The following is a 25,166-nucleotide window of genomic DNA, read 5'->3' on the forward strand; positions in this document are numbered from 1 at the left end:
AACAGGCATAAATATTTGCTCACTACTAAACCAGTGACTCATGACATTTTGAAAGGGCTTTTAATGTGCAGCCCTCATGTACACTAAACATGACTTAAAAGGATGAGCAAACCACCGCCTCACTCCATTATTAGTGTTAAAATACACAACAGGTGGGTAGTTAGGCAGAGTGGCAGCATTTTCCTGTGATGTGTTGCTGCTGCCGCTGAAAGAAAGAAGAATGGCGATCGAGTGCTATCAGGAAAATAAACAGCAGGATAAAAAAATTATAGTCAGATGTTGAGGAATATTATTAAAAATAAAAACTTCATGAAAGGAGTTTTAAACTGTGGGTCAAGGAATCTTTAAAGAAGAGAAGTTGACAAAGAAAATTCAATATTCTCAGTAAATCCGACAGACAGACGAGATAACTCACTTGCAGGAGAGCTGATTTACACCATCTATGAAGTAACAGTCGCCGCCATTCACACAGTAGGCCTTTTCTGTGTCGTTGCATCTTCTGGTGTGGCCTGAGCCTGGAGATAGCGTTGTGGTTACTGAGAGAAAACAGAGAGAAAATAAAAAACCATTACAGCCAGCTTTGATCATCTTTATCTTAATTCATCTTTTTTGTGCGTGTGTCAGTGTTACTCTATTAATAGCCCCAGTACGTTGAGTAAACTGTTATTTCAAAATAAAATTTAAGGGAACAGCATGATATTTGGAGTTTTATCTAATATGAACATGGTTGTCATTTTTATCAGTATGATAGTCTTGTATCACAACAAGTATTCTCAGCTTTACTCATATTATACACTTGTATTTTCATGAGGACTCTTAGTTTTCCGTCCACAAATGTAATTGTGTCTCTAAGCAGTGTTGACACTATCTCAAGAAGTTCTATGAGCAAAGATAAATATTTCCCTGACATAGCGTAGGAGTTGTTTATGCGTTGACTCAGGTCCTTGGAATGGCCCAAAATGTCATGTATCTGCACTTAATCCCCCCGACTGAATAGATATATGTTTGGGTTGAAGTCTGCTTATCAGGACGAAAGCAGGGACGTTTGAAGGAAGACGAGTGCTGAGAGAGGTGCACAGTGGCAGGATTGGGCTTGAGAAGGGAGGAGTGTGCTTTACCATGTCAGATGCTGACACGTGATTGCAACTGTATACCTGCTGTCAGATGCTATTAGCACCTTAGCAGAATGTGACAGTTTGTTGGGAGGAACAGAGAAGTTTCCAATTGGAAGTCCTCTACAACTACAACACAAAAGCTTCGGCAGCCTGATACTCATGTCATGCAGGATGTTGTGACAAGACATTGCCCTAGGATTTTATTCAGCTAGGCCACGGGCTCTGACATATAGTAGGCTGTTTGCCACCACTACAAGATTTCACAACTCTCGTTTGTTGCTGAAGAAGCCAGCTCGGCTCCCTCCTGTAGCTGGAGAAGTGTGCTCTGCTTCATTCAGAAGCACATGTCCGGCTTAGCTACAACAACAGTGGTTCATTCCCATGCTAGTTAGGATAATAAAGCAAACAGATGACATCAGTCTGCGCTTCACTTGCTACTATTAGTCTGTGAAGAACATGATAAGTCAGCACTTTGCAAATTACAAACACAGTATTATGACTAAATCTAAAAGTTTTATATTTTGGTTTAGTTTAGTAGCCAAAGAATATATCTACAGCTGGTTTACTCTGATGAGACGTGCGGATATGAGTAATATTTATAACAGAAATGTTTGTGTAAAACAGCATATTGCATATTTAGATTCAGAAATAAGCTGTCATGTTATTGTTCCATTTATTTTATTATTGTTCTATCCAATGTTTCCAATACAACAGCGATCCACTGTCACAGCTCGAACTTTTCCAAAACTAGTTTACCAGTTAATCAGAACTTTTGTCACACCTGACCTCTCACTTGGAGCGCTGGCATGTAAAACACCTCGTAAAAAGATCAGACAAAGCTGTCAGGAAGAGGGAACCTCAAAACATTGTAAAAACCTCTTATGCTCAAAATAGAAACCTTGTGCAGTCTTCAACTGTGAAACACGCAGAACAAAAGGCGGCAATACAGGCCTCATGAATCTCTATCTACGACAGCAAGCCTATCCCAGAACGCACTGGTGGTAGGGAGGGGAACATCCTGGACAGCTCATCAGTCGTCCGCAGAGCGCGGGCTAACACACAGGCAATCACACTCACACATAATCTCCAGTCCACCTGGCTTACATGTGGGCGGACTGTGAGTGGAAAACAGACGACCCGGAGAAAAACCCACACAAGGAGGTGGAGAACATGTAAACTTCACACAGAAAGGATCAAGGCTGGACCTGTTCTGCTGTCAAAGTTTATAAGGCTACTGCTCTTTGTACCAAATCCGCTTCACTGCACTCACTTTTTTTTTTTTTTTACTCATTCTCATCATTTTCAGTCAAAAATATAACATTTATGCTCTTTTTGAGATTACAGAATGTACTTTTGTTTTTTTTAAGGTCACAGATTCCTTTTTAGACTCTGGCTCCATGGGCATTTCACATTTCTGTGATCCATTAAACACTCAACAGGTCACCAACTACACTTTCCTGACCACATTTTGCATGAAATCTGTTTTTGAAATAATCTGGAACCACATTAAGATGCAATACTTTCAATGAGAAAAATAACCTTTTTTAATTATTATTTTTTATGGCCCGCGAGCATGCACGGGTTTGTTTTCTGAAAATTCAATGGCCAGAGTAAGGCTTCAAAAATTTTTGGTATCGTGGAGCTCAGTGATAAAACATTTTAAAATGGATTTGTTTGTGATATTTTTCTCAACTGTGCTCATCACATGTGCCAAGTGATTATTAGACTAATTTAAACAAACAGGAATGAGGTCAACTTAATAATATCCCAATCCATCACTGTAAAGTAGACTTAAATCCTCATTTGGGTGATGAAATGTTAAGTCAGCACATCAATATAGGACAATTAACTACAGGTTGTTAAAAAAAAACCTTAGAGCTGTGGACTTGGTTTTAGGCCCAACCAGCTGTAGCACCAGTCTCCACAAGTCGTTTTTGTGATGCCATCCAGCTGAAGGCACGCAGGTGGAGAGCCTACGCATTCTCCCTCAGCAGGCAAGGTCCATTTGCCTAAACCACAAACACCACCTGCCTGTATTCAAAAGCTTCTGGGTGGAGCAGAGACACATTCCTGTGAACATTATTTCCCCCTCAATGCAGTAAAAAAAGATAAAATAGTGGCTTTTTCTTGGGTAATTCAATGCACTCTGTGGGAAGTCTCACACACTGACAGTATCAAGCTCTCATGATATAGTGCAAGTATCTGTATCCATTCATTTGTAAATCTTCTCTACTGACCTAGTAAGACAACAAACAATACTGAAACAATGAAGGTGTTCTTTAAGGGAGCTCCCAGCTCCTCGGTTAAATGCCAACAGTATACCTCTGCTTTAAAATATGTCCAAGGATTTTATGTGGACATTTTTATATTTAATATTTTTATATATAACATGTATATAGCATTTATGATGTCACGCAGGCATGGAGGTACCCAAAACCTTTCACAACAACCAGATTTTGTTTTCCCAAATCAGTTACTTGAAGCAACATTCAAATAACTGCTGCAACTCACTTTCAGTGGCTTTAAAGATGGCATGCATCCCAAAACTAACAGAAACAATCCATTTGGGAACATTTATTGGCCTGAAGTCATCAACTGACATCCAATCTATGACACTGCACAGTTAAGTGTCCCAATTTTCTTCTCCTCTCCTCCTTCTCTGTGCTGTCCTCCCTCCTTTCTTTTGTGTCCTCCAATTACTCCCCCATAGCAGAGACGCTAACACAGAGGAGTGAAAAAAAGTTCTGGTTTCAGAACGTCTTGTACAAACTTAGTTTCAGTCCTTGTTCCAAGCTTAGAAATACTTTTCTTTAACTTTAATTATAAAGCATATATGTACATTGATAACACAATCTTATAATGCAACTTGCTGGACATGACAGCATACAGGACCTGTAGAGTGAACACAATTCAAAGAAATATCTATATTTTATATTTTCATGGCTAGAGTCTGGTTAATGAAACATATTAGACACACACTGAAAACTTGAAGGCACCAGGAACTATATCAGCAAGTAGAGATTCAACCACTCTGGTTATTATGTCAAGCTTAAAGTTTAAAGTGTGGCTACTTGGATTCAAACAGCTGGCGGCCAAAGCGAGGGAACTGCAACTAAGCTGATGCGCTGAGCATCTATAAATCACACATGTGCACCCACTTCAGATTTTATAATAAACTTGTAAACCTTGACGAAAGTATGTAAAAACCCGCTGAGCGGCAGTAAAACATCCGGGCAGGACCCTGAGATGCCACAGAACCTTCTGTACGAGAGTCAGTTGATGCTTCTCATCTTCATCTGCAGCCAGTGGCAGTGTCAAGCTGAATGCCCATGTGCTCATAATAAATACTGTAACTGGCCACTGTATGTTGTTGTGAACAACCGATAGTTCAGGATGAACTAAAGTGCAAGTGTCAGCAGGAAATTTAAAAACTGTATGAATGTATTTCCATCATCAATTATGCTTTTAGTCATTATTGTGCAACCCTGTCTTCCAGCGATTATGTTCATATACTACTACAGTAACCTCTGACAACAAATACACTTGGAAATATATGGTTGTGGCATTTATGAATCGTTCATATCAATGTGGTTTAGTCAAGGGGTCAAGACATCATTTAAAAGTAATGGAAACTGGGATTAGAGAGTTGTCCATTTCTGGTTGGATTATGCACTATGCACCAAGCGTCTCTTAGAGTTGAGAGTACGACAAGTAAAAACCTTTCTGCAGAATCAATATTATCGTGTAAAAACGTGAAAGCCATATACTGATCTAAATACCTAATCTGTGCATTTGTAGTCGTGCATACTTGTGTTTTCATTCAGTAAAGGGAGTAAACTAAAGCTTTCTCATTCCCCCATCCCCTGTGATAGTTTGACAGAAAAAGGCTGGAGTCTCACCATGTTCATAATCTAACAAAGGACAAACAGCATGAAACAGCATGAGTTAAAGAGACCCACAGAGCGTCATTCAGTCTTACTGCACACGACAAACAGGAAAATTAAAAGAATGACAGCTATCACTGGTAGTAGTTTGCTCACTTATTGGAAAACCCATACAAGGAGAGCTACACACAGACTCTGTTGCAGTGATGAAACAAGAGCAGGGTTTTCTTCCCGAGGTGATCTGGTTCAGCCAATACAGTGTTTACTCAGGCTGCAACACATGTTTACTCCAGATTAAAACTAATGACAACCGAAAAAATTTATTGACATGGTTAAAGATACGCATATAAACAACAGAGAAGCATCTCATTTAGGGTTGTACGATGTGGATACAAAATGATATTCAAATTATTCTACTAGTGTGGTTGTAATGCAGCTTAAAAGATAACCTTTTAAAACAACACTGTCTCCAACTGAATATGACAAACCCAAAGGCATGCCAATGCATTTCGTACTTTGATAAGATATGATGACATAAGAATAAACTGGTGCAGAATTTCACAAAAAAAGCATCCAGGGCTTAAACAAACGTTGTCAAGGATGAACAAGGATTACATACGTAACCACTGACTCTGATCTTGAGTCGTAAAAGTATGTCTTTCTGTATGTGGTCTGTGTCATTTGATTGGCTTTATAATGGCCAGAGGATAATGTTTTAATAACTTCATTCTTTAAATATTGTATTTGTTTAAAATGTTTGATTGCATTCATTTGTGTAAGTTGTGTAGTTGTGTAAATATACAAAATAAGGTAGGGTACTTAATGTGATGATATGAGTTTTATATGTTGACCTGCTTTCGTATTATACAAGACTGTTTTATACAAGCCAGCCATTGTTTTATGGATAGTGTTGAATCCAAACGGCTGATCTGAAGTGAACTCATGCGTAATCATCCAGCGAGGCTGCTGTGAACAGACCACAGCAATTCCTGTTGACAGTTGGTAAAAACACGTGTAGTGAATGCTGTACGTGTTCATCATTGCCATGTAGAGCAGCTGCTCAGACATGTTAGAGTGATGTGTTTTTGCATGTGTCTAATAAACAAAAAAAAAAACCTTAGAAAGTGCATGTATGTATTTATCAGTAATATATATTGGTTTCATTGCATATTGCAATCCTCATAAAAAACAGACTTACAAACCAATCAAGACATATTCTGTCACTTGAGAGCCCCTCTGTTCCACCTGCCCCAGTTAGCCCTGTCAACTGAAGGACTGTTTTCTCTCTATAGTGTTTGAAGTGATAATTAAAGGACAACAGTTGGCAGCACTATCAACAAAAATAACTTTGTCTTATTTAGAAAGTAACAGTTTTGTTCAAACTCCCCTTTTGTGTGTGTGTGTGTTTTTTTTATCGGTTGTCATCATCTTTCTAGAGACAGCACTTTTATCTGCATCTTTCCCCAAGTGGCAGGACGGTAATGTGGAGGCTAAAAATGGTTGAAAAAAGAGAAACCTTAGACCGACATGGACATTTTCTAATTACCTTGCATTGCATGAATCCATTAATTAAATCTTTACATGTAACAGAGAATGCATAGATAACTACATCTAAATGACTCAACTTCCATCAATTTGTTCTGGTGCATTTCTTTGCCTTGACATATGGTGCTGTCTGTCTACAGTCACGCAGCACAATCCCCCCACCTCACAAAGGGGGGACCAGAGTTCAGGTGTATTCGTCAAGGTTGACTCTGCTTTCCTGGCTTGATGTTGGAGACAAATTCCTTTAACCTAAGGAGGAGATCAGCTGCTCTGCTATACAGAGTTAGGGGCAGAGTTCATTTATCTACACTTATGTGGCCAGGGTTTAGTTAAGTTTGCTTGGTTTTTTAACCTCGGGTTTCAACTTTCTTGGGTCCTGTAGCCCAGGGGCTGAATCTGAGTTGGACCAGAAGAGAGGTTCCTTCTGGGTTAGTGAGAGCCACAGTGTTTAGCCATCAGCCCCTGCCACTGACTTTGATTAATCCTTCATGGCCCAAGAACTGAAAAGAAAAGCTGGGGGTGCAAGCAGGACCATCTGGAAACCTTCATAAACATGCCTGTCTTTCCACGCTCTCCAAAGGATTCTAGGAAAATCGTAAAAATGAAAAGAGAGGTCCCTATTGCACAGTTTTTTCCTCTTGAGGCACCCTGTGCATATGCAGCAAACAAAAAAGCGCTCTCACTGAATCCTAGCCCTCACAACCCAGCCTGAAACGCCAAATTGTGTAATGAAATACATTTTCAATTGGCCTGTCTGTGGAGCAAAGTTATACACATGTCCACCTAATTTATGACAAATGTTGATAATTTACTTCAGCTTGGCTTAATCTTTTTCACTTCTGCACTGCAATTGAACAGCGAAGCCATCTCAAAACACAAGACAGAATCTGATTCTGTGCAGGGAGAAAGCCAAGGCAGTTTTTCAGCCAGTGGTGGATCGGTTCCATCTGGACTTTGTTATGGCTTTGTGTTTTCACTCTTAAAAGCAATGTTATCAAGATAAAAAGTATAAATTATGTAGCCTATTTGGGAGTTTGTCAGTGAGCAAGAACAGTCTGCACACCAGGTCCATCTCTGACAGCAATATGTTTCTGCAGTGAAGCTTGTTAGATAGGGACGTGAAGGTCACAAAAATTTACATTCTCATCTAACAACCTACCACCCATTTAAATGTATAATTATGTTACAAAGGTAAACTAACCTTTTATAGACTCCGATACTTGCAAATCTCCAATAAATAAATATTAAGAAAAATAATAATTGGGTGGTAGTGTGTCAAGAGGTGGCACCATACTGAAATACCACACAGGGGCTTTAACTCGTTGCTTTATCACATCAGGTAAATCATCATCACGATTTAAAACAAGAAGAAAAATTAAAGCCAGGCCATTAAAATCATATGGGAAAGTGATAAATGTCATAAGTACAGACCCTTCAGAAGACACATAAAGAGGTTGGTATCTGTAATAGCTCTGCCACCCAGACATGCATTTCCACAAGTAAGTTTTATGTACAAGAAAAAAGCTGGTACCCTCCCCTCCCCCATCCTCTTCCCTCACCTCCCCTCACCTCCCGACTCAGGGCAGGGAATGTCTGACATGTCTCCTGTTACTGCTGGGACCGAGATCTTTTATCTCTCTACTGGAGGGCAATTCATATTGCATGCATTCTTGCTTCATTTGATTGTACTGTATTATGTTCCTTTCTGCTAAGTCTATCTCTTCTACAGTGAATGCATAAACAAGATAAACAGATAAAAAAAAAAAGTACAAAAGACCAAATTGGGATGTGCGGTTTTGGTTGGATATGAAGTTGCTGAGAGGCCGGGTCTGATCTGCTCAATGAAGATGTGTGGTGAAGATGATCCCTGCATGATGGAAAAGAAAAAAAAATTTTATTTGTGGTTTTTAGCTTTTTATATTGTAGGAGTCGCGATACTGAATAGTAGTATTGTAGTTCTACAGAAACTGCAGCCGATAACAAAGCAAGATAAACCTTGCTTGCAGAGCAAAAATTTGCTTTTATATTCATGAAAGACTGATACTTTTTTATTTGGATTTTGCAGATTAAACAATAAACGGCGTATAATACATGTTTTCATTTTCAGATTTAGAGCCCCAACATATTTTGACAGGAGCTCAAGTCCAGACAAATGTAGCAGCCCTGAAAGAAAGAAAGAGAAAAATCTGAAACAAATGAGAATAAAGGCCAAAAAAAAAAAAAAGAAGAGATGGAAGACTGAGTAATACAAGAGGAGGGTTGAGAAAAGAAGATTTGTTGACAGGATCTTAACTTGGAAAATATTTCAGCTTGCCAAAGCCAACACAAAACAAGCACGCACCTACTTCCACACGTACAGTATAGCCACACCCAATCAATGGCAATATCCAGCATCTGTGACTTCGAGCGTTTTGTACAAAGTTCAAAGTGAGCGAGAGAGATTTCATGTCAAATACCCAAATAGGAATTAAATTACTATTTACTGTAGGTAGGACGCACGAAAGAACCTATTATGAATGAAAGTGCACTTAAAGCTTTTTTTCAATAGAAAATTATCCACAATTCAAACACCTTCAGCATGAAACAGGAATGTTTAGAAATGAACAAAATGGAGCCTGCCAGGAACATTAATCTACCACCCACTCTCCAGCAAGACTGCCACTGCCACAACCAGTGTGTCTTCTTTTATATTCTTGTCTCCTCTTACCATTTTTCAGTCACATAGCTGATATGCCTGGTCTTGCCTGCCTCAATCATCTCAGCACTGAAGTGAAATCAAAGAGCAGCCCAGTGTGCGATTGCACAACAGCTGCTCATGCACGGCAAAGAAGCACAGTGCACTTAGGAAGGGCAGGGTATGGTGCGGGTGCAGAAACGTGTGCTGGTATGGCTGCTGGCAGCCACCACTATGTGTGCAGTTGGCAACAAAGTGACACATGGTGTTTTCCGCGGCACCGTTCCAGACAGGGTTGCTTCCTGCTCTGTCTTTTCAGAAGCAGCTCAGGCTCAGTGTGGTGTTCCAGCTGCTGCTGTTGCATCCTTGTTTTGAGTCTGAAGATGCCTGTTGCTTTCATTTTTTTTTTTTTTTTTTTTTTACTCTGACCTGAGAAACTATTGTTTACTGCATCTTTCCTGACTGGTATGTATAGCCACTACAGTCACAGGTGAACAGTGAAAGGTGAGGAGGAGCAATCTCTGCAGAAATCCTTCAGTGATACTGTGAATTTACTCCTGCAGGGAAGTGTGCTTGGAAATAAATTCAATTCAAATCATTGATCCATTCTGGTAAAAAGGAAAATCAACCACATATCTCTGGGACATTTAGTCATCCACCATAGAGCCACTTTACCTGGTGCCATCTTTTGTCTGAGCTCACCTGACAGACAGCAGCACTGGTTGTAAAAGTTGCAGAGGCAAATTTGTGAGGAATAGGAGTTCCTTCACATTTCCTGTCATTGGTCACAAGAGGAGAGCTCTTGCACTTCCACATTTTTAATCTGGATGAATTGTAATATTTGAGGCATGTTAGTGCTGAAAAAGAAAAACTACAGTGATTGATGAAAATGTCATCAATGCAGATGTTAGGAAACCAGAAGCAGCAAATGTTTCTGGTTGGAAAAAGACAGAAGAAAAAAAGTAAGAGCCAGCAGGGTAGAAAACCTAAGAAGTGGCTGGCTACTTACAGAAACTTAAATGTCATCAATAACCATATATTGTAATCAATGTAATCAATATATTACTAGATAATTTAATCACTTTAAAAGGACAAGATGAGAAGTATCCATGCGTCTTCATTGTCCTTCATCTTCAACAGCTGGCCCTCATTCCTGAGAAAGGGCAGACTTTGCAACCTTGTACCAGATAGAAGACATATACCACACAGGTCCTTATTTGGGTCTGGTGCTCACAGCTACAGTAGTGGCCAGCTGCTAGGACTAAAGGTTTTCCCACTGCTTTTCCCCAAAAGCCAGAGAGCACAGTCTGCTTGTATGTGTGTGCTGCAGCCCTCCTTCACTCTTATATACACACACACCACCCACACTCGCTGTACGTTCTGAAAACAGGCGATGGAGCACTGCTGTTTTGTTAGGTTGCCGGCCCTTTGTATACTAAAGGATGAGTTCACAGTGAGTGTATCAGTGATTAAAGGGGGACCTGTTCCATCCACGGTTCACACCTGCACACTCCAAGAGGAAATGGCTTCCACCCTGATGACGGCAACTCCACGTCCGACACTCATACACAATCCCAAGGAAAGAACTTACTCACCCCACACAAACATGATGTGATGAACATGGTTGCAAAATCACCAACAAAAGGAAGAAGCGTGATGGAGTAATGGGAGGTTTAGGATGAGAGACAGCTGTGGCAACCAAACTATAGTACTGCAGCCCCTGTGCTTTAAGCGGTGGAATGGTAAGTATATGTTCCTCTTGTGCTCAAAGAAAACTTTAAAAAGTCCAAAGACACCCAGGATTGCTCACATCCTATTCTGAAAAATGCAAAGTAATAGGAGGAACAGGGATTTTGTTTGATGTGGGTGAACAATAGCGTACTCACACACCTATTTTCAGTCTGCTGGCTCTGCTCACTGGACTTCCAAGCAACTGCAAATTATTACTGACTCAGTACAAGCAAACCTTTCTGACGCTTAATGCATAATCATTTTGAGGCAATCATTTTTGCTCTTTGAAAGTATTAACAAACACTGCAGTGCTTGTCAGTGATTCAGAACGTTAAAACAGAATCCTGCACAGTCACCCACGGCGGGGGTCACCAGCAGGAAGAAAGACCACCAGGACAGCTGAGGAGGCCTGAAAGGGAATCTTTTATTATGCTATGAAATTAAGTCTCAGATAGGTTTTGTCCCGGGCCCTGGAAGAGTTAACAAAGCCCTGCACACAGCAAAACCTCATGTCACCTCCTGCTCACATCACTCAGCTTTTCAAGTGTAACAGCTGCTTCCTTCCACACACATAGCAATATCCTCACTCATTCACACTGAGGGCTTAAGTGTCCCACATAACACAGTGAGATTACTGGATATCCTAAGAAGTGAGATGCGTTCTGATTTTCAATAACTTAGTTGTTTTTGCAAAGATTTGATTGAGTGCGGCCACTTATCGCATTGGATCGACGGGATTAAAGTGAATTAAGAGAGCAAGCATAGCTTTGAGAAACTTTTCTAAGTCGTTTTATTTCATATTTTTTACTCATTTTTCTCTGATACTGATAATGATCAGATTCAACAGCTGCCTCTCCTCTGACACATTAGCACATACACATCAAAGCCTGTAACTCATACCATGCATAGCCGTTGTCAAAAAGCAATGAATTGCTGACATATTAGGGAGCTGATTCATGTTTTATGTTTCAGCAAAGCTAACATTACTCGTCTGCTGTCAGATTGACCCGAGGTGGTTGGAGTTGAGGGACTGTTCCCGTTGCTTTGTCAGAAAACATGCAAATACATCTGAAGACTGATTTGAATAAGTGTTCACAAACGTGCCTCGTAGCAGTTGCAGTGGTTTAACTCTGGGATACGTATTAAGTGTCATCAGATGTAATTATTACGCGTATAATCAAAACATACATGCCCGGGCTGAAATGCTTTTGAAAATATGTACACAGAGATGCCAAAAGAGCTGCTAAAACATGAAGGTGTTTTTTTCCCTTACAGTAACCTAGTTGCTGTCTCATGCTAGGATTTCTGTTGAAGTGTCCCATAAAGTTACATAACACAAATGAGTAATACCATTTTGATTTATTGTTCCTCTGGATGATACTGGATGCGTAGGGGTCAGGTCTTCCTCACAGCTTTTGGTGTATGTATACACTGAACCCATCTGTAAGACGATGGCTCAGTGATGCCGCATGAGAGCATGATGTGTGCTTACGATGCCGTGGGTGTTCATCCGCTCGTGACATAAACTCTTCCATTTACTCTGGATCTTCCCACTGTACCGGATGCAGCGCCCACTAATACAGAAAGGCCCTAACACTAAACAAAAACAAGACGCAGTGTGGGTGAAGTGACGATTCTGTGACTGCCTTGAAAACTAAACATTATTGTAGGTGAACTTCAAAGCAAGGTCTAAACTCTTGACACGCTGCAGCTGTCATGAGGTAAGATGTGATGTCAGACAGAATAACAGAGTCTCATAAAACTTTAACATAGGGTGTGAAAATAATTGATAATAATTAAATTGGGCAGTTGCTCAAATGATGATTTAAAGTTTTGACCTTTATATTTCAGTTATTTTCTAGTTCTCCACTCACTTGTTGGCTGGTGGAACAACATAGATCCTGACTTTTACATCTTTGGTAACTTTTTAAGATACTTTGATGTTTTAAGGATAAAATCAGGATCAGTTCCTTACATTAATGTTGATTTGAAAAGGCACACGTTCAGCATTTCAAAATCACAGTGTCCATGCACAGTGGTTCATGCCGAGTCTGTCTTTTAGATTGCAACATCCTATTCGCTCAACAGAGTCTTAACTGGATCCTGATTTTGTGATCAAACCCGCCAACTGACACGACCTGAGACTCTGGTGCAATCAGACAGCCACCTCAGAGGAATGTCTTTCCAGACCCCAGGACTGAGGATAATTTTGAAGAAGTGGGCATGACTAACAGCACAGAGGCTTGAGCCACAGAACCTGACAAGCTGTTCTCCAGTGGCCTGTAAATACAGAACGCTTGGCAGATGTGAAGGCCTGTTCCTCTCAGACATGGCTGCTGCTGCTGTTGCTTACCCACACCAATCAATACAATTGACTGGCTTACAGATGCTCCACATCCAGCCAGTGCCACAACTAACATCCTTTAGCGTCATTAGAGATGAGTTTATCTTGTCGCTTGCGTAGTAGGAGTGAGTAAGTTTTGTTTTTACTATTCGTACCAAAGAGAGACATCGAAGGAAGTTGTTGTTTATCTAGTTCAAAGTAGCACTTACTGTAATGTTTCACTTACGTAGGACAGATACCAAGACTTACTGGAAGAAAACAGAAAAAAAGCTGTGTTTTTTTTTTTTGCTTTTGTTTTTTGTTTTTGCAGTTGAAACTGATAAAACAGACTTTTTTTTAAGTTAGGCCCAGGATGCCAGGAGTTTAATACATCTGCTTTAACACCTGAGCTTAGATTGTAATAAACAAATGCAGGGTAGCTGTGTCCCCTAAAGGCACAAATATATGCAGAGTGATTTTATGACATTTTTGTTAATGACCAATTAATGAATTATTAAAAGTGCATGTCCTGGTTCTTTATCACTTTCAGATGTTTTTCTGTTGTGTGTCTGAATTTCAGGCATACTTTGGGTCTCTCGATACAGTGACTCTGTAGTGCCACATCACAACTAATCAGAAACATCCTTTTATTTTGTAAAGGTATCTGCACACCTGGTAAAGACTATATCTCAAGAAGTTGACATCATAGAGTTGCTGAGGTGCTAACATGTTGTCTTGTCCACTCAGTGGACAGTTATTAGTTAAGAATTAGTTTTGTGGCGAGGGAGATGACTGTGTTTCACTTCAGGATGAGGAGTGAAAACATGTAAAGGTATGGGCACGTGTGTGTGTGTGTGTGTGTGTGTGTGTGTGTGTGTGTGTGTGTGTGTGTGTGTGTGTGTGTGTGTGTGTGTGTGTGTGTGTGTGTGGGCCTGTGTGCGTGCATGCGCGAAATTGTTGCTGGTGGGCCCCAGCATGACTGCTGAGGAGCAATCATATGTTCAGCTGTGATTTCCATCAACACATTCCTGGACGCTCACACACTCTCTCAGTGGAGCTGTGCACAGCACCCCCCAAGGATGTGACCTGCAGCCTGCAGACACATGGCTGCCTCACAAGCGCTTATCACAACACAGCAGCCTGTAGGATAATGGGAGGCCTTAATCTGAAGCCACGTGGAGCCAAGCAAACTTTGACTAGTGTTGCTCTTTCACATTGGCCTTATAGAAAACAGTTGATGATATACTACACCGTTCTGCAGAAGGCCAGCAGGCCTTACCATGCCAGGCTGATTACAGGGTAGAGGTCAAACCACATGGACAACAAATGGTCCCTGGTCCTCTACACTGGGGGTTGGGTATAAGGCTGAAAACACCACTCTGGAAAAGGCAGCAATTGTTACAGAAACTCTTAAAAGCACATACGATATTCCAGACCACCAGGAGACACACACTCACACACATGCACACATGTATACTGCAATGCATTCTGTCACAATGGCAAAATACAAACAATAAAACATGAAGGAAAATCTCTGGAAAGAATTTTAAAAACTGCTCCGCTGATTGATCTCATGTTTCAAAACTCCAAAGCAGCTAAAATGCACCCAAAGAGAAGGAGAGAGTATTAAATGAGTCTTAAGGCTGAAACATTGATAACAAGCAACTTAAACATTCAACTCAGCAGAACTACCAACCATTTGTGCTGAATAATTATACAATAACTGGCACTTAATCAGCTGACGGTGTGTGTTTCTCTTCCACTGGTCAAACAAAAAGACATGAGCAAAATCCCCACACAGGTCCAATCATTCAACACTATTGGCAAACTGCATGGCTGGAATGAAGCCACAACGTGCTGCGTGCTTTAAAATGCATGAGGGGTTCACTTTGAGTTTAGGTTCAGCCCTGAACACACTGGTTATTTTTTCCCGCCCAAGGCAATTTGCACACTACGCTCTGCATCTCGGCTCAGAGTTACAAGGGTGTCACATTTGTCTTGTTACACAAATATTGATATGGGTTGGCTTGGTTGAGTAATGACCAGATGTTTTATGTAGCATCAATAATAGGGGTTTACATGTTGTTGTTTTTTGTTTTTTTTATGGCAAGCGGAAGTGATTCTTCCTTACATGATATATAATGCACTAAATTGAGCTACCGCTTTATGTATGGAATGTTTAGGTGACTCCAATGAAATCACACCTCAGGGCTACGTGTCAGGTTTGTCTGACACTCCTTGTGTAATTGATACTATACATACATCAACTCAAACCGCCTTTGTTCAAACTCGTTGATAGGAGAACTACAGGTTCACTGTTTAAAAACCTAGTAACAATCCACAACAATGCAGATGCAAAGAAAGAAGTTTTTTTGCATTTACTCTGAGAAAATATCAAATAAATTAAGAGCTACCCTCACTCACCCAACACCAACACTATGAGGCAAATGAATGACTGGCAGTGCAGGAGTCTGTGTGAGCTGCTGAGCTGGGTTGTGGTGGCCTGTATTCACCATGTGGTGGAGCTGAGTGATGGTTTCCCAAAGTCTGCCTTCACCAGAACACACATCAGGCAGGCACAGCCATGTGCTACATTGTACCTCACTGACAGGGTAAGAGTGACGCTCCTGTGCCAAGCTGCTTTTTGACTTTATTATCTGTCATCGTTAGTCTTCACTTTCTGTCGTGCACGTCAGCGTGAGTGCCGATATTTCCACTGATTGCATTTTCCTCAGGGACCTCACACTGATAAAGCACGTTCTGTGTTAGCATGCTTGCATGCTAGATAGTGTCAGTGGTTACAACACAGGTATGCATAGCCATGCTCTAGCACCTGACTGTAGACATCAAATACAGTAGGAAGGTGCCTCGGACGAAGCTACCAAGCACTAACTGCATTCTAAAATGGGTGTGAAAGTCTCCTCTGCAACACAGCAGGCTCTTGTCTTCCTCCTCTTCATACTTTTCTCTCTCTCTCGCTCTCTTCCTCACAAATGTGTTTCTCTTTCCTCTTGCTGTATACCCTTCTCGGTCTCTCTCCTAATGTCTTTGTCTGCTTTCTGTCATGAATTTCCTGAATTTGTATTTTTTTCCCCCCCTTTATCCACGCTCTCTTCTTCTTTTGCTCTCTCTGTCCATCTACATCTGCACCCCTCCCCTCGCTCTCCCTCCCTAGAAGGCACACATACACAGATAATACTGCGGCTACATGCTGCTTCGGCAACATACTGCAGCAGGCAAGCATACTCCACTGCAGCCCTTTAACACAATAGCCATTTCTCTTATGACCTTAGGACGAAAAGCAGCTCTTGGTCTAAATGAATTACACTTCCTCTGCATCAAAATCAAGCAAATAGCACATTTGGTTCAAACACAGGTTTTTAAATCCAACCTGTTTCATAGGCAGAGGAAGCCCATTATTGTCACAAACATTCACTGCACATGGCATATGTCTTTTTTTCCCCAGCATCTGCCCATTTCAGTCTTTCATCAGCATATGATAATCACAGCAACGTGCGTTGTTTGCTGCCATTTCCTTTTATTGACGTATGTAGTTTCGGTGAAGCCCTCCCCATGCCTATGGACATACCACCCCTGATTCGCCCTGTCTTGCCTTCTCCCCTGAAGCATGACGGAACTAGGCGTGCTGCTGTAACACAATGGGACTTTTTTATTGAACAGTGAACAAACACATTCGCACATACACAAACAAAAAACACACAGAGACAGACATCTAGTGATCATGGCACATGATACGACATACAATGATGCCATTGTTTGAATATACCAGGAGTGATTTAAACAAATGTCAGCGGCGCTGACAGACGGCCACACAAAGAACATATAGAGATGCATTTACACAGACACATACACAAAAAGATTTGCAAATGTGAATGCACCTACTGTGGGGTCCAAAAGTCTGGGATTCATGGGAAAGTATGCACATATGCACATATGTGTATATTTTTGCAATGGGCACAAATAAACACATGTGCTTTGACATCCGCTTTAACTATTAGCACCCAAAGGTATCCCATACATTTGCACCAGATGTAGGGATATCATGTTTTAGACTACTTTTTCTAAAACAGTGTGTGCTGTAAGTGAAAACACTGTCTAGTGCACCATATCATTGCTCAGTCAGGTTTTATCCATTGTGGCTACTGTACGTCTCAGACCACTTGTTCATTGCTTTGTAATATTAGATTTTCTTTGATATTGTTGTATTACCAGCACTTTTGCCTGCTAAGATCATCATATAGAGTTTCATGGGCCACTAGTCACATGTTCTCAAGCCTTCATTAAACAGTCAGGCAAACAGGTGCTACCACCAGGGATTCCCCCGACCTTTGCAGGGTGTGGAGCACAATCTAACCTATTTTATTTAATTGCCATTAAACATGATTGTTAATTAGTGATTACTGTTTATCAAATGACTTTTTCATGAATGTGAACACAGTATGTCTTGGAATCTTGTGTCACTGACCCTCTAAATGTTACATGCAACTATATCTTTACACTGGAATAAAGCCAAGTGTCACAACAAGCATGCATTACAAGTCACACGATCTGGCTATAAAACTCCACTGAAGCTTTTTACATGTCAGAAAAAAAAGTCCATGTGCAGCCCCATTTAAATCCAAGATGGATGACTTCTTTTCTGAACAATTGTTTGCTGGAAATCAAACTTACACGTTGGAACCACTGGGATTCGCTGTGTTTTCAAACACAATGGGCCCTTTCATTATCTGAAAAGAGCTGCTACACTAATAATGCAGCCCAGCTTAGGTCTGTTAACTGTAAACAATAGCACTAAAAGGTGGCCTTGACAAATGTAAAGAGAGAAGGGGGAGTGATTATTGTGCCTGAATGTGAATACAAGGACACTGAGTGATGGCTAAACTCCAGTCCCTCCCTTTTCCTCACCAGCTATGCCTCTCATGCCAGTGTGGGATGTCTACAGAAATCATCCTGCTGTCGAGGTCGGCAATGAGAATGAGAGTATCTTCTCTGAAATGAGGCATGAGGAACCTTCCTTGGTGCCACATTATTTTTAACTCACTGATTCTCCACAAGCAGTGAATATATGAATCTATGTGGTTCACCTGCAATAGCATGAATACAAATATGTCATCACGCATGTTAAGTTTCATTAAAAACCACTCTCTGCACTGACTCTGTTCAACATCACAGCCCCTTGCCTGCACAGTATCAATGTCATTTGACATTATTCAGCAGTCTTCAGATACAACAGCCAGGTGAACCCAATGTGCCAGTAGGAAGTGGCAGTTCCTCAAGCACATCGAGCACTTTCTGACCCATGCGTGCCAGACAACCTGCCATACAGTTCTTTGACAGTCCAGCACCAGATAACATCAAGTCCTTGCTTGAAAAGAGGCAGAAGTAAAGCTACATGAATTGTATCAGTTGTGTGAGGTCCTTATAGATATATTTTTTCATACTGGCTTCATCCACTCAGACAACAAGCTACCCACAGCAGCCACACACTCACGACCCGCACTGCTTGGAACAAACACAAACTCACCACCCCACCAAATGGAAACAGCTGTTATCAAAACTCTTTCATCTGCTACAGAACTTTGCAAAACTCGGCAATGCACACGCACCACTACTGAACGAGCCTGTTAGATTCTATCACACACTCTGAAGATTTACACACGTTTTACAATATATTCATATTCTGTCGAGCTATGTTTTAGATTTTATACTCTATGGTCTGCTGCTTTTGTTGTGTGCTAGTGACGGGCAAAGCCACTGTGCAGTGTAGTTTTGTGGGATTTTAAACCGCCAGCAGATTGCAGTGAATGAAAAACTGGGAGCTCGCACCATACATTGCATTTAAATTCCATCCACGTCCAAGTACAATGTATTATTCCACTGATTAATGGGCCACAGCCATGTGTGGACAGTTGTTCTTCATGCATGTTACCATTGTTACATGCCTGTTTGCGATGGCTCCTCTGGATCTCTCAATTGGCAAGAGAACAATCATAACAGCAACAACAACGCCAGTACATCTGTGCCACTTCACTTGTTGCTTAGGAGTCAGTACTCACTGCTTTGGACGTTAACAGTGCCAGTGGAGTTGTCCTTTCCCAGCGGGTTCTCCACCACACATGTGTAATTCCCAGAATCCTCCAGTTTTGCTCTGCTGATCTGGACTTTGGAGTTTTTCCTGTGGGAGACAACACTCACACAGCTGAGTCAGGGGAATCGGGACAGGGAGGAAATAGCATGTAAAACGCAACAAGTGGAAACATGGGAGAAAGAGAGGCAGATGACAGGGCAAGCAGCAGCATGGCAACTTACTCTCAGGCCAAATTTGATGGGAGAAAAACGCGAACAAAAAGTAAGAACAGGACCAAGTGTTACAGCTACCTAGCATATCATTAAAGAGGTTCTACTGGCAGCCTCTGTTGTCATGAGGGATAATTACAGGATGAAAAGTTTGAAAAGTTTTCTCTCTCCCTTTTTTGCCTTAAGTATGTGATGATTAGCCATACTGACTAAGAGAGAGTGGAACAGGACCATGGATGTTTTATGTGAGCTGGACACCGCCGTGCCGCTCAGCCTTGCTGCTAATTTACCCCAGTGGCTGACCGTGGCACTGCAATAAAAAATACCTTGCAGCCCAAAAACCATTTTTCTCAATATACCACTATCAATAAAGACAAAACTTTTGATTGGACGCCTCAAACTGCAAACAAGGTCCATTATAACGCTTAGTGTTATGAATTGTTTGAGTATTAAAGAAAAGCTAATTTTTGAGGTCATCCCAGAGAGCAACTGACAGGGAAAACTATTTGAATGAATGGGCACCCTCTTGTATCCACTTCTGATAATACATCCATAGAGCAGGGACAAAACAGGAAGTAACAATTGTGTGAGATACTGTGCATTTTCACCTGCTTTTATTATTGTGATTTAATCCTAAAATGATTGTAATGTCAGTTGTATACACTATAATGTCTAAGCTAAAGTTAGCGAACATTGGCCACTGTTTGTACTTCATGAGCCAAACCTTTATTAGTCATAACTGGTGAGTTGAGGGTGGATGTGCTTTATTGCCTCTAACTTGTTATGTGTGTGAGAACATAACACAGGCATAAGGAGGGATGATAAATTGACTTGATTCAAAATAAGCCATTGCTCTACATTTCAATGAAGGAATAAACTTTTATAAAGCCAAGTGTTAAATAAATGTTTTCATTCAATTTCTGTACTGATGTTGATTTTTCAATGACTTTCAAACTGCACTTGATAATAACAACAATGCTTTGTCTCTTGAGTGTCTACTTTTCATGTTACACTGCTTGTGTTACGTTTACAGGACATGGGTCGTTTGTACTCACTGGCTGTTCCTTATTTTGACTTTTTTGTTTTTCTTCAGCTCGTTGCCATCTTTGAACCATCTGTAGGTGGGGAGAGGGTTCCCTGTGGCCTCACACTTTACTATGAGCTTTTTCCCCTCGTCCACTATTATTGGATTCTTCATCGGTTTTAACTTTGGAGCCGCAGCTAAAAAAGAGAGAAGGAGAAAAACCCAATGTTATTAACCAATACAGGTACAAACATGATTATAGTTTGGTTAACACTGTTCATTTATTCATGTATGTTTTAGGAAAAACAGTGAGACAAAGAAGAACGGAGAGAGAGCAATAGAGCCAATCTTCATCTCTATGGACTGAGCCAACAACTCTCTCATGTGACCACCAGATGTTGTTACAAGAGACATTATCAACTTTGCCTCAGACTAATAAACAGGCTGAATTTCACTGTGGCTTTGTTGCTATAAAAACACCTGAAGCAATATTCAGCATCCACCAGCTGATGAACAAAACCCGCAACAACAAACTCATGTGCAATTAATGGCAATCAGTTAATATTTTAAACTGTAGCCTTTATTGCATGTGATGTTTGAGGAAAAATAATCATCTTGGTATATTCTGTCATTTCTTTTGTTACACACACACACACAAAATTTAAATATGAAAAATGAGCTTCGTCCAAACACACACACACATGTACATAGAACACACACTCACACAAATACTTGCCAGCTGACAGCTGCACACATGTTTAGGAGAAGACTCATCCAGGGCGGAGCAAGAGAGAAGGGGTGAACAAGGGTCAACCAGGGGCTGGCCAAGATGCCCCTCTCCCTCTCTCTCCCTGTCTCTCTTACACACAAACACACACTCTCTCTCTCCATGTGTAACATTTATAATTTCATGCATATGCTGAACTGTGCAGTCCTGCAAATTACAGCTGTTTGACATGCCTCTAAAGGATGAAAGCAGAATGAAGACAAACAAAGCATGACAAGCAAAATTAAGTGTACTGTACATAGGTAACGACTTCAATTAAACATTGCGATAGAGGTGCACCAAAATTATCCCCCGTCGTCCTCATTTTTTGAGACTGTCCTACTTCACTGACCTAGTAAAGGCGACATGTCTGCACAGAAAGAAAAACCTTAATGATGCTGCATTTTTCATTTTCTTTTAGGATTTAAGTGGATTGATGGATTTGGGATACAGTTAGGTTTACATCAAAAAAAAAAAAAGCATTTTCACACTTGAAGTTTTGCTAGTGACAATGTGAGGTGTTCCTACAATTTGAACGAATTTTCAAAACACCACCCTTTTTTTTTTACTGCAGAGGTCACTGTTGTTTATTACTGATCCTAACTCAGCTCACTATCAGCCACCATACACGAGAATTCACACATGAACAGCAGCCCTTTCTGAAACACTGTAAACCCCGTAGATGTGGACATTAAAGAGCCCTACAGCAAAAAAGTACTCTGTGAGTATGTCCTGTGTCTGGCAGTGTGTCCTCTAGTCTACATGCTGACACTGAAGCTCTGCTCTGCCACCTCTGGTCACTAGGCATGAATACTCCTAATAGGTGCCAAAGGTCAAGGCTCTCAGTTCCAGCCATGGATCTCTTTGAAAAGTACACAGATTACATGAAGTCTACCATCATCCATCCTTGTATCCCCATTTTTTTTGTCTCACTTAAAGGTCTGATACCCAGAAGATGTGGATGTTGTCCAAATTATTTTTACAAATATATACTATTAATGTAATTAACTTGATTTGTTTAGTAATCTTAGAGTGATTGTTCGCAGCACTTTAGACCTTGGATGTTCACTAGCATTTTTTGCCCACTTAAGTAATGACATTGATTGTTTAAATCTATGACTTGAGCAGCATCATTTGCCTTATTTAAAGGGCACCAGTGACAAGTTTTGAAATACAAAGGCAATTCACATCATAAGCAGGAATTATTCCAGGATACTGAATACCACATATACTAAGATAGTCTGTCTGACTGACATACACTTTGTTCTGATTTCCACTGGAATCACAGATAACAAAATGTCAAATTTAAAATAACCCACAAACAATATAGATCAATGGAAAAACAAGTATTTTTAGTTCAATAGCAGCTATTTGTTACTAAAATTACTCTGTGGCTTGTAAGACAGTGGACTTTTATCTGTGAACAGCTTCCTGTTGGAAAATGTGAGTGATGATATTCATGGCATTTGGAAAATAAAGATTCTAATACAAGGAGGATGTGCTGTTGTACTGTGGTGCTTAGTCTCCATAATGAGCTTATTCTCAAGATGGATCTTTGTGCTGCAATTGTTTGAGCAGTTAGTTGAAGATTTTACTGTCCCAAAAGGGTTTGGGACAACAAAGACAAGGCATAAATGAGGTTTTGTACATTGTATAGACTGAACATCTACTATATATGGCCATTTAAAATCAACTCTGCGAGTGGTGTGGCTTAATCAATAGCCTCCAGCAAGACCATATACTGAACATGAGAACCCTGATGTTCCAGATGTTCTTCATTAAAAATGTTCTGTTGTTTAACAAATGTAATGTACCATATGGGATTTGATGTTAAATAAAGATCAGACTGCACAATGCCCTATGGTCTAGTGATCCCCCTAATTTTCACATTACACTGGTTAATGGAAAATTTCCAGCACTGTTTCAGTTGCACTGTACGTACTGACTCAGTTTACATGGCACATTGAAGAATATTATAACATATGCACATGTGCCATGTTGGATAAGCAGCTTCATCATACATTTTCATTAACTGTACGAATGTAATTTGGCAAGAAAAGTTTTTTGGACTGTAATTAGAAAAACAGATTTTTCAGTGCTTACAGAACAGAACAGTCAGCATGAGTCCATGGTCCCAAGTCTGTACAAGTGAACTACTGTACATGATTTCCATACACACTCAGCTTTGCCAGACTCAGCCCAGCACACTGCCTGAGGAAATCCTTGTCAGTCATAGTCAAGAGAACAGCAGGAATGAAGCTGCACCATAAAGAAGAATGTTTAGTACTTCGCCTGGACACAGGTTCGTCCTTGCCAAGCAAATTAAACAAACTTTGTCCTTGCTTGGAAAAGTTACAGAAACACAGTACTGCACTTCTCATCAGCCCAGTAAGCCAGATGTGTAAGAGGGTCTGCTCCATCTACAGGATACAGTCCTAATGAAGACACAGGAGTCCATCACACACTGTAGCTTCAGGATACAGATGTTTAACATCATTCTGCACAGGGATTAGTCGTCACATTCATGTTAAACAATGTCTGTAATCTTTCCAGCTCTTTTATCTGTGTCACACAAAATGAATTAACAACAAATGCCTCGAGAATCTATAAACTTGTAGAAATCACAAAATAACATACTCTGACAGCTTAGGCAGTGATATACAACAGTTGCTCATGTTTGAAATGACAAATGAGCCTCATCCAATGACAGCTTCATGGACACAACTTAAGTGCAGTACAATCAAGTCAACTGTACTTGACATAAAGCATGTTAATCTAACTTACTCACAGTTCATGTTTTCCAACAAGAAAATAAAGAGTCATTATCACTGGAAATAAAATAATTTCTTAGAGACAAATGGTTATCTCATTTTCCATTACACCAGTGGAAAAAGTGTCAGGCAGCAATGATAAACCCCTGCCTCAACAACAGCCTGATTCTCTCTTTTTGAAGCGGAGGGGCAGCTGCAGACATGGACTATAAAAACCAAATTTGAGAATAGAAGCCTATCCGGTGTGTCAACAGCTCATGCCTTGAGTAACAGTTGGAAACCTCAGCCCAGAGAGAGGTTCAAAAACAAAGTAATTTGATGAATTAACAATGCACTGCTCATATTATTGAGTTAACATTTCTGTTTTACTTCCAGGAGCTTAGAAAAGGAATCTGAGGCATGCCTTTGTGTTTCCCTTCTAGACAAAGTATCCCTGATTACTCTGGTGTTATGTCACTTCACTGCACGTTGTCAAAAGACAAATTACATGGTGAGACAGCTAGAGAAAAGGGTTTTGCATGTGGGAATGGTCTTCAGACACCGCATACTAGTCACTGTAACACAACATCTGTTCGAAAAGATCATTTCAACAGCCTCCCACCAGAGCCAATACACTTTCACCAAATAATTATCTGGTACATTGTTTATATATGACTCAAAATGCTCTACTTCTCGCTCACTAAACTCAACAGATATGCTGTTAATAATGCTACTTTTCAAATGGATTAGTTTATTTTATGTTTCTCTGTGATAGTAAAATGAATGAAGAACTGCATGTCAAACTTTAATCGTTTACTACCAACCATCCAGACAACCAAGGAGTTTTGTTCTATAAGACTGTTCTTGTATTGAGACTTTGCTTCATTATGATTTTAGTTAATGAGTTAATGATTTTATAACTTTTCATGTCTAATCATTTTACTTGCAGTCCATCACTGACATGTGATGCAAATCTGATGATCATAGTTTCTGCACACATCAATTCTTCATAGCTTGCACAAAGGCAGAGCAAATA

At 40.4% G+C, this 25,166-nt stretch overlaps 1 protein-coding gene across 5 annotated transcripts in view; it reads right to left on the minus strand.

Annotated features, from left to right (window-relative positions):
* The window catches only part of nrg2a (neuregulin 2a), an 86,987-nt gene that overhangs the window by 14,693 nt on the left and 47,128 nt on the right, over positions 1-25,166 (minus strand). For all 5 annotated transcript variants that reach the window (XM_087177999.1, XM_087178000.1, XM_087177998.1 and 2 more), the window contains exons 2-4: positions 20,646-20,811; positions 19,350-19,468; positions 416-536 (exon numbers count right to left, since the gene is read on the minus strand). In XM_087177999.1, the coding sequence (XP_087034125.1) occupies positions 416-536; positions 19,350-19,468; positions 20,646-20,788 (383 nt within the window). In that variant the 5' untranslated portion in view covers positions 20,789-20,811. The remainder of the gene's footprint in view (positions 1-415; positions 537-19,349; positions 19,469-20,645; positions 20,812-25,166) is intronic.

The sequence above is a fragment of the Seriola lalandi genome, unplaced genomic scaffold, assembly GCF_002814215.2.
Source record: "Seriola lalandi dorsalis isolate HSWRI2012SDOR001 ecotype SW California unplaced genomic scaffold, Sedor1 jcf7180002054672, whole genome shotgun sequence".
In the NCBI taxonomy this organism is placed as follows: Eukaryota; Metazoa; Chordata; class Actinopteri; order Carangiformes; family Carangidae; genus Seriola; species Seriola lalandi.